Raw genomic sequence first — 10,142 nt, 5'->3', positions numbered from 1 at the left:
TTGGTGGCAGACATCACGGACCCTGTTCCACGCGGCGGGGTTACCTGGCCGTGCTCGGGGCGCTGGGGAGAGCTGCCAGGGCTTGGGGTCTTTCCCCAGTAGGGTTTTCCTCTGTGGTTATTTTTCACCTGCCGGTGTTTTGGTTCTGCAGAACTGGACGAGGGGAATGTCGTACTGTCTCCACTCAGAGAGCTATGTGGATGCTGGGCCAATATACGTGCGTGAAAACGGGGAGCTGCACGTGGTAAAGCCGGGTGCGGGCGGCATCCAGAATGTCACTCCCAAGACGAGGCCTTTTAGGCTGTTTCCCAGAGGATTTTCGGTGGAGCTTTGTATGAACAGGGAGGACGACAGGGCAAGGAGGCAGAGGACTGATCACTTCATCTTCACGTACACCAAGGAGGGGAACCTCCGGTACTCGGCCAAGTCTCTCTTCAGCCTGGTGCTGGGTTACATTTCTGACAACGTTGATCACATTGACTCGTTGATTGGCTTCCCAGAGCAGATTGCTGAAAAGCTCTTTTCTGCTGCAGAAGCAAGACAGAAGTTCACAGAGCCGGTGACGGGACTGAGAGCTCTGCAGAAGTTTACTGAAGCATATGGCAGTTTGGTGCTATGCTCATTATGCTTGAGGAACAGGTAAGTGTGCTCAGGAACTCATCACCACCAAGTGGTTTTTGCTAGCATGCTTAAAGTTGTCTTCAAATTATTTTCTCTGAAAACTAATTTAAAAAAAAAAATCTCATGGGCTTATGACATCATTAATTTTAATGAATTGACCTTATCTCACTCTTCTGCTTGCTACCTTTCATCTCATTCCTTTCCTACAAGTGCAGATGCTGGTTTCATTCTAAAAATCATAACACAGGTAACAGATTACATCCATGCTAACTAACAGGGGATTTTATGGGAAGGATTAAACCTGCAACTATTTTTTTCACAATAATAACCAAGACTTATGCTGCAATCTCTGTCTTTAATGCCTTCTCAGGTATTTTATGGGATGTTTTTGTAATTGCTGTTTATAAGCATTTCAAGATCACAGATAAGATACACCCGTGCAAAGAGTCTGGGTTTATTTATTGTAAATTTGCTATCCCATGTTGTTTGGGAGGCTCAGAAGAAGGTACAGTCTTGTAGGTAAGTTACAAGATTTGAAGTCAGGCAGGTTGTACCTTAGTTTATTGTGGTTTCCATCCCCCCAGTGAAGGCACTTTAACGAGATTCTGATTAGAGTCCAGCACCAGTTCTTCCATCTTCTCAATATCCATGTTGTCTCACACTAAAAGAGAGCCTTACCAAGCTTCAAACTGGATTGTATTTTTAAAGCCCTGCTCCTGCTGGAGTCTTTCCCAGTAATATAACCCGTCTCTCTGTGCACTTGAAAAGGGATGGTTTATCCAGTTCAAAATCAAAGTGCAGGCATATTCATCTGAAGTGCCAAGGGTGTTCTGAGCACAGTAGGATTGTTTGAGCAGAGGTCAGTTATCCTTTGTTTTATCCTTTAAACCTACTCACTTTTTATCTCTAGCGTGGATACTTTTTATGGGCTTAACTCAGAAATGAAGCTACCTCTGGCATCTTTTGCCATTACAGAAAGCTGAGTGAAGTATTGAGCCTTTGAAATCCAGGAAGTCAGATATTAAGGCATTTTCTGATTAGTCTTATTTCTAAAAGAGCCTGCTCTTCTCTTCAGAATCCCCCTGAGCTAGTAGTATTCCTCAAGAGCTGGCTTGTGCTCTGGTGGTACCTTTTGCACACCTGAACTGCCCAGCAAAGGGACGTGGTGGGGTGGTTTGAGAGGTATATGTGCAGTGGGAGGGTGCTGATGGGCCATGGCCAAAGAGGTGTTCCTTGAAGGATGGAATTGGGAAGCATCCCTCATTTCAGCAGTGAAGATGCTGACCTCAAGGTCTGAGTTGCTGTGGGGTAAATTCAGGAGAGATTAGTGAATTTGGGGCTTGTATTTCCATGGGAACGATGAGAAGTAAAGGCAGGGGAGATGGTGAGGTGGCTACGTGCTTATTAGTGCATATTCATGCATGCCATTCTTCAGTGGTTTGTTCCCATCTCTGAACCTCCTACTGAATAGTTCCAGCACAGATGTTTGCATGGCTGTGGAGTGAATCAGATCAGGGAATCAACACAGCTAAAAAAATAACCCTCTGTTTCCTGCCTGGGGTGCAGTCTCAGCTCTAGCTAGAGTCCTGTAGGACTTTTATCTCTAGTAAAGTATTTTATTTACGTATATAGAAAGTATAAGTTTGCCATGTGACAAGCCTGATACATCCAAAGTATATTTTACACCTGGATCAGTGTGGGTTTGCCTACACACTTCCTAGATATTAAGGAAGAGCAGTTTGTGAAGTTCATTGATGGTAAACTGGGAAGCGTATTATTGTATTATTTCAGAATAATGCAAAATAATCTGTACAGAGGTCCCTAATTGCAATGTTTGCAAGTTGAAATCTTAATTTTTAGTCCAATATTTTGAATCAAAGCAAAACCATGACATTTGCTCGAGGAGAAGGCTGGAAACTGAGATGTGTTGTGTGCAGAATGCACATAAAACAGTCGTCAGGACAGCTGGTGAATTTCTGCCAGTATTCCCATACGTATGTAGAGGAAATGACTGCATTGTGTTTGTGACACTTGTGGATATAGGTGCCATCCTATGTACCTGCATACTGATAGATTTTTGTTTTTTTCCCTCTTCTCAGATACTTGGTTATCTCTGAAAAGCTAGAAGAAATTAAATCTTTCCGGGAGCTGACGTGTTTGGATCTCTCCTGTTGCAAACTTGGAGATGAACATGAACTGCTGGAACACCTCACCAAAGAGGCTCTGTCTAGGTACCGATTTCTTGACACGTAGCTAAAAATGACACTTGCTTTTTTCCTAGCACTAAGCAGTTCAAAGAATCAGGATTTGACTTTAAAGGAAAGTTTCCCAGGCAGCAGTGTGTAAGTTTGAAGATTTTGATTCTTGATAAAACTCATTAAGGTAAACAAAATACAGAATTTATTGTACACAAAGCATGTGATCCAAAGCACATAACAAATAATAAAAGGTCCTACAGCTGTGCAAGATAATTTACTGTCTCATGGGTTTACATCAACTATAATTTTCACTGGCCAGGTAAAAAAAGTATAAAACTGTTCCAAATACTTAAGATGCAGATTTCCTTTTTTAAGAGGGAACTTTATGAGCCAAATTTTTAAGCAAACCAGTGTTCCAGATGAAGATTTCTACAGGCAGTAGGTTGAATATTTAGTTAATTAACACTTAAAAAAAAATAATTCTATTTTGTTTGATACTAAAGATTGGAAAGTAGAAAAGTTTGGAAATCAATATTCAAGATTCAGCTAATTAGGGGATATTATGATGCTGTAAAATGTTGGTGCATTTTGCATCAAGGTTTTGTTTTGAAGTGCTCTGGAGAATGTTTTAGTGTTCTTTTCCCCTATGTTTTATCTGTTATAATACTTCATTGCTTACTTCAAATCCTTGCCACATCTTTTCCCAGATACTTCCTCTCCTGTTTTGTTTTTTTTTAAGCATTTTTCTCTTTATAGTTTTGAGTGGATTTGAGATTGGCAGCCCTGGTTAAAGAACTTCAGTGTATGAAGAACCTTATTGTCTCTGTTAGCAACTGCTTGTGCTCTAGGACAGGTTTGTCACTGGAGCTCTGGGAATAGCTGGTGAAGGAGGTGCTTCTGTTGAGCTAACAGGGGCAATATAAAAGAGATTTGTTAGTCCTTCTAAACCCAGGCTTCTTCCTTGCTGCTTTTTAACATTGACAAAGTAGACTGGAGGGCTGGCACAGGCAGACCTCAGCCTTCCAACAGAGAGTTTTAGGCCATTTCTCAAAGCTGTCTAAAATAATGGCTATAAACTACACGTTTGTGTCTCTCCTCCCAGTGTAAAACGACTTCTCCTGAAAGACAACTCCTTGTCAGACACAGGCCTCCGCAGGATGACAGCACCAGTACGAGTGCTGAAAAAGGGACTTGAGAATCTTCTGGTGTTAGACTTGTCTTGTAAGTACTTCGTGGTTAAATACTAGAAGCAACCTGTATCCTTTCTGATAAAGAAATTACCCTCCTTAATATTGAAGTAATACTATTAATTTGATGATTCACATGAAACAGTCTCAACTCACTTTCAAACCATGAAGCATACTACAAAAAAAAGACTCAAACCCCCTTCTTCCAAAATTGGCTTTTGGACCAAATATTTTCTTGGTATTCTGATTGTCTTTCTCCATATCTTGCAACTTAGTTGAATTTTCTTAATGTTGCAGGTAACCCTAAAATCACAGATGCTGGAATCCGCTATCTTCTTTCTTTTAAGAAATTGAATTGTTTGGACATTTCTGGGACAGGTCTTAAGGTAAAAAAAAAAAAAAAAAAAGAAGCATCTAAATTTAGTGAAAAAAATGTAATCAGACTTTCTTCTCCCCTGACTACTTTATTTCCTGTTCACTAGGATGTTAATGCTGTCATTAAGAGGATCCAAACACAGCTAGGCCTGGTTCTCTCCAAAGTGCCTCTGAAAGAATTTGATCATAGTAACTGCAAAACAGAGGGATGGGCAGAACAGGTATGGGGGTTACGTCTGGTTTGCTCTCCAGAAACTGTCCTTAGGGAGTATTAAATCACTGCATAGGAAAGCATAAGGGGTAGGGTTGTTGCCAATGATATTTCTGTAAAGTTTACAAGAAACGTTGTAACTCCTTCCAATGACCTTTCAGACAGTTCTGCAGTGGGAGCAGGCAGTCATGGAGGCCACCAAGCCACAGGACAACGTGAGCTCCAGCACAGCAGCTCTGCACTTCTGTACGTAACTGCACAGAGACCACAGTGTATCTCTTTTCTACAGTGAACATTTTAATGCTTTTTGTTGTTGTTCTTAGTACAAATAGAACCTCGGGTGTAAAATTTCAGCTCTCTGTGGAACTGCATGACAATGTGTCTGAATTTTTTCATTTGTTAGACTGCTGGGTAACTCTGAAACGTGCAGCATGCTCAGGGCAACGTAGAATTACTGAGTCCTTTCCTTAAAATTTCAAGTCCAAAGTATAAATGTTCTTTTTCCCTATGAACATCTCAGCAGTCACTCTGCCAGAGTGGCTTGGCCAAAACAATTTACAACACAAGTATGCATCTTACAGCATAATCCTGATTTTTTCCAAAAATCTAAACTTATTATCTTTTTTCCCCCCTAGATGGCAAGACACACAGAATAGAGGAGGTAGTCAAATGCAAGCTGGTGGAGACAGAAACAAATGCATCTGGAAACCTGCAGTTTTATAAGGAAAAAGTTCAAAATTGCCTTTTACCTTTGAAAAAGGAGGTTGTGGACAGCCACGAATTAAAGAACCGTAAAAAAAGATCTTTGGCCGAACCAGAGAGAGAAAGGACTTCCAAACAGAAGCATCTGTGCCTCACTGTGGAGGACTGGGATTTATTAAATACCTACTGAGTCAGGAAGAAGTGGCTCTTTTGTTTGTTGTTTTCTTGCTATTGAGAGGGAGTAACAAAGGAGACCAGTATTGCTGAGCCTGGTTGCTGTGATGTGCCCGTGACTTAACCTGTGCTTGGGGAGGGACAGAGTCATGGAGAAGATCGATGATACTACTGTATATTTTCAATACATAATTTTTTGAAATAAAGTTTTTTGTTGTCATCCTTAACTAACTCTTCTGACGTAGGTATCACTCACAAAAATAGCTGGTCCTATCCCCCTCCTCTTACCTCCTGAGGGGCAGAAGACCGATCACAGCAGCGCATTTGAAATGAAGCTGCACTCTGCTTGTCAAGCACCCTGGGACTTTACAGCACTGGTAGAACATAAACCTCAGCCTGTGCTGACAGATCTGACAAAGGGAGGAAGTAAGAGGATAAGCAGAGGCCCCAGGGGAGGGAGGCAGAGAGGCAGGAACCCCTCCGTAGCAGTTACTGCAGAAATCCAAAGTGGAACAGGAGTCCCCTATCATTTTAGCCCAGGGAGTGAAAGCTGGAACAGGCTTACCAGAGAGACTGGACTCTACAGCTGTAACATTTTCTGCCTCAGAAGCAAATTCCCTGCATTTGAGAGCAGCCTGTGGTTGAAAACCCATCCCTGGCACGCATACATGCCTGCAATATACTGCCCACACTTACACATCCAGAAACATTCCAGGAAGTTTATAATTGAAGGATGAATTACAAAGATTTGCAGTCAAAACCCTTAGCTCCTCAGGCTCATCCTGTACTGGGCTGTCTGAAGCAGGCAGGTGTGTTTGTCACCAAATCCCTGCCCTGAGTGTTTCTGTCAACGCTGGCTGAGGTGCAAGGTGCACGTGAGTTGGGTGCTGTGACCATCATCGTGCTCTTAGACCTGTAAGGCCAAGAATTTACTACAGGTTCACTCTACTCATGTTTATTTAGAGGATATCTTCCTTTTGCACTGTCGCTTGCCAGAAAAAAGCAACACATCTTTGGAAAATCACAAAGAGGCCAAGAAAAGGAATTCACCTCAAGAATGTATAAAGAGCTCAGTGCCTTTCTCTTTCTTCTTTTATTGCTGAATTTTCCTCAAAAAGACTATAAACAAAACAAGCCTACTTGCATTCAAGCCCTATATTTTTCTCCCAGAAACTCAAGGCTATTAATAGCTTCCACTGTCAACTGCATCAGTCCTCCACTGAGACAGAACTGGCACAAATAGTGACTTAGCAAAACAGTGTCTCAAGAGGGAGGAAGATGACTGCAGTGCTCAAGTATAACCCTCCTCCTGCAGCTGGGTTCTGGTTCAGGAGCCACCACGGGTCTCTTTCCTAGCCCTTCCACCACTGTGGAGGTCTGCCAAGCTGAGCACGGCTCAGGGGCTCGTATGCCCCGTTCCACACCAGTAAAGCAGCTGGGAGCTGCTGCCTGGAGCCAGCAAACAGGCACTGTGTGATTAGACAGGAACACCCAAGTCACAGCCCTGCTGGTAATAGAACAGAGCACACCTTTCCTTTGCTTTCCAGAAGAGGTGTTTTAAACCACTGTGTTCCTTATGTTCTCCCTCCCTGCTACAGTTCTTCCTTTTCTCAGGTTTCTTGCTGGCCAGCAGACTCCCTCTTTTAAACACACCACTGTGCAAATCTTATCCTAGGATGACTTCAGCACTGTCCTCCACCCCTAATCTCAGTTCACTGCTCTCCATAAGGGACACAGCATCTGCTGACCAGGAACAGGGCAGCAAGCAAGGAAATTACAGGAGACTCACCCTGAAACAGATGGGCTCAGACATGTACCTGCTTAACTGCCCGCCGCCTCCCTGGCTGTTTCCAGGCTGGCTTCCAAGTCTTGCTGCCCATGAACAGCTGCTTCCTCCATCTCTCTTGGCTGGTGTCTTCACAGGAGTAAATCCAGGACAGGATGAGTCCCTGATTCCTCTCTCCTAACCTCAGGCCATGGGTCACAGCTCTGGCCTCCCAGGAGCTCTCACTGCACACTGATATGGGGACATCAACCCCTGCTGTGGGGGAGAAGCAGCCTTGCACACAGCAAGCACAGCCACCCGACTCCCCACGCTCACACGCTGCATGCCCTGACCCCCTTCTCTCCACCCTTGGGAGCACCTTGAAGCTTGGCAGAGGTGAGCTATGGCAATGATCAACAAACATGGGACTGGGAGAATATGGCAGCTGCCATGTGGGCCAGCCTAACCAGCATCCTCTTGCCAAGCACAGCGAACACCAGAGGCTCCAGAAAGTCATCGCTGTCCCAATAATCTTTGGTACAAAGCAAATTGTTTTTCATCAATCACACCAGCTGGGCCTTACACTGAGCACAAGGGTTTCTTTTTGGTTTTTTTTACATCTGATTAGTTCACTCCTTACCAACTACAGTTGTTCTGTCATCCATCTACAGCTCCCACCACGAGGGATGAGATTGTTTCCCTCCTCTCCCACCTTTCTCTGACAGCTGCCCCATAGAAACGTTCAGCAGTTGTAGCCCCCCTGCCCCACCCAATGCAGAGAGCTTGTTGTGCATCCTCCCACTTTCAAAGCTAAGGATCAGGCAAAGGGGGCACGGCTGAGCCAAATCAGAGTCAGAAAGAAGCTCCTCTTCCCCAGGAAGGGGAGGCTGCCCCAGCAACACTGCCTCTGAATCACCCATCCATGAGCTTCTCTTATGAAATGCTGCAAGACTTCCTCCTTGGTTGCCCCAGGATATACTCTGGGGGAACAAGAGGAACGACAGCAACTGTGATAAACCAGACTTTATTTACCAACCCAACTCAGCCTTGTTGAAGGGTTGGATGGCCGTGACTCTGCAGTAAAAATGTGCACCTTGATTTCACACTCTGATTGAGGCTGGAAGCTTGCAAGTGAGAAACGTTTACCTAGAAAACTTCTCCTCACTTATCTTCTGAGCTGCTGCCCCAGATGTCCCACAGCAGCATTTCACCGAGCAAGCCAGCCAGGCACAGACAAGGACAGGTTACTAGATGTGGCTTTAACAGCTTCCCAAAGCACTGGTTCCATCATGCAGAGTTTTGCCATTTCATTCCAGGTGAAGCATGAGTCAGAATACTGTAAATTTATTTTTAAAAGATCTCTCAGATCTACAGCTGTATCCTAGGGACAAATTAGAAGTAATATTCACCATTGATACAAGGGATGGTGACATGCAGAGTTGCACATCACTGGACAGAGAGGAAGTGAGTGAACAGAGCTTTGTTTTTAAATATCTATGACCTGGGATGGTGGTGGGAAGATGATCACCTGATGTTGATTTTGGGCCAAGAAAAGGAAGTGCACCCACTGTAAATGGGGGATTTTCTCAGAGATAGTGATTTAGACATAGATGAGATTTTTCAAAGGAGCAGAGAAAGATCACATCTTTCTTACATTTTAGTGGCACATCCATATCTATATCCTGAGAACTGTTTTGAAGGTTTGGCTGCCTGATCCTGCTCTGCTGGCAGAGGAGTGAAACAAGCAATGAACAGATCCTGTGTCATTCCACACTGCCCTATGATCAACACTTGGGTTTTCTCCTGCTCTCAGGCTGTGACTTTTTTTTTCCTCCTTTCTTTGCCAGCTTCAGCATAAACGTGTCCCAGCCCCAGGACTGTTCCCAAGCTCCTAAGCTGCTGCTCCAAAACTGCACAGCTCTGAGGGAAGTATGTTTTATACACATGCTGGTTCCCTGCCCTGGCTTGCAGCTACACAGTCACAGGGACACAGTGATTTATGCCCACAGACCCTGAAATTTCTCCACTTAAAGTTTTCCTTGCCATTACACTCTCCATATTGGCCTTCATGGTCTGAGAATAGCACAGGAGGTGGCCTGTGCAGCAGCTCCCCACGGTGTCATCTTCAGCACGACGTTCCCATGGAAGCATCCTGGAAGCATCAAGGCAGAGCCTTCAAAGCTCTGCTCTTCATCTGCTGCAAATCTGCAGATGTGCTTTGAACACAAACACAAGCTTCTCCTCCTGCCCGTGAGGATCAGGAGCGTGAAGACAGGTCAGCCAGCAGGACTAACCCAAGGGCTAGAAAGGCTCAGCTCACTCAGCTCCTACTCTTTAGAGTAGTCCTCAAGGTACCTGCTGCATCCGGCTGCCTGCAAAGGCACCAGCATGTCCATACAGGAGAAACCCCTTGCCCAGGGTTGGCCAGACAGAGTATCTATGTTGGCAGCAGCTGGTAAACAGTCTCCAGCACCCGGCACACGACCAGTGGAGACAATGCTGCAAGCCAGTGCCCTGCCCGTGGAGAAAGGACTCACCCTCACATGACAGAACCCTTGAAGGTGTCCCACTCCCAGGGTGTCTAGCCTGCAGCACGGGCTGCCATACACACTCCACCCGTGTTCAGTGTCAGCGTGGGCTGGTCAGAGTGCTGATGAGGAGGATTTTCTTGGGCTGGAGCTCCCCAGGCGGGTGGCAGAGCAGGAGGACACCAAGGCTTACAGGTGACAATGCAGGAAGCACCTCGCCCTCTCCGTTGCTGCTGGGGGCCAAGACTTCACGGTGTGCAGAGCAACTCATCCGACCAGGCGAGGCAGTGCTGGACACCGTCCCGGCACAGCCGCCGCGGCACGCAGGAGCAGTACTCGTAGAGCACAGGGCTGCAGCTCCACCACTCCCACCCGCACGGG

The 10,142-nt window shown here is 45.2% G+C and overlaps 2 protein-coding genes across 2 annotated transcripts in view; one reads left to right on the top strand and one right to left on the bottom strand.

Annotated features, from left to right (window-relative positions):
- Positions 1–153: 153 nt before the first annotated feature.
- On the top strand, positions 154–5,484 carry LRRC42 (leucine rich repeat containing 42). Its single transcript, XM_008948927.1, has 7 exons — positions 154–639; positions 2,721–2,852; positions 3,922–4,040; positions 4,304–4,392; positions 4,489–4,602; positions 4,754–4,838; positions 5,228–5,484. Exons 1-7 carry the CDS (start codon positions 167–169, stop codon positions 5,482–5,484), a joined length of 1,269 nt encoding a protein of 422 aa, XP_008947175.1. The 5' UTR covers positions 154–166.
- A 4,525-nt stretch (positions 5,485–10,009) lies between these two features.
- LDLRAD1 (low density lipoprotein receptor class A domain containing 1) overlaps positions 10,010–10,142 on the bottom strand; it is a 4,052-nt gene continuing 3,919 nt past the window's right edge. The window contains exon 7 of the mRNA XM_008948928.1: positions 10,010–10,142. This exon is cut by the window's right edge and continues 2 nt beyond it. Coding sequence (XP_008947176.1) covers positions 10,010–10,142 — 133 coding nt within the window.

The sequence above is a fragment of the Merops nubicus genome, unplaced genomic scaffold, assembly GCF_000691845.1.
Source record: "Merops nubicus isolate BGI_N331 unplaced genomic scaffold, ASM69184v1 scaffold7131, whole genome shotgun sequence".
NCBI classification, from domain to species: domain Eukaryota; kingdom Metazoa; phylum Chordata; class Aves; order Coraciiformes; family Meropidae; genus Merops; species Merops nubicus.
The sequence above is the reverse complement of the archived record's forward strand: the minus strand, read 5'-3'. Positions and strand labels throughout refer to the sequence as shown.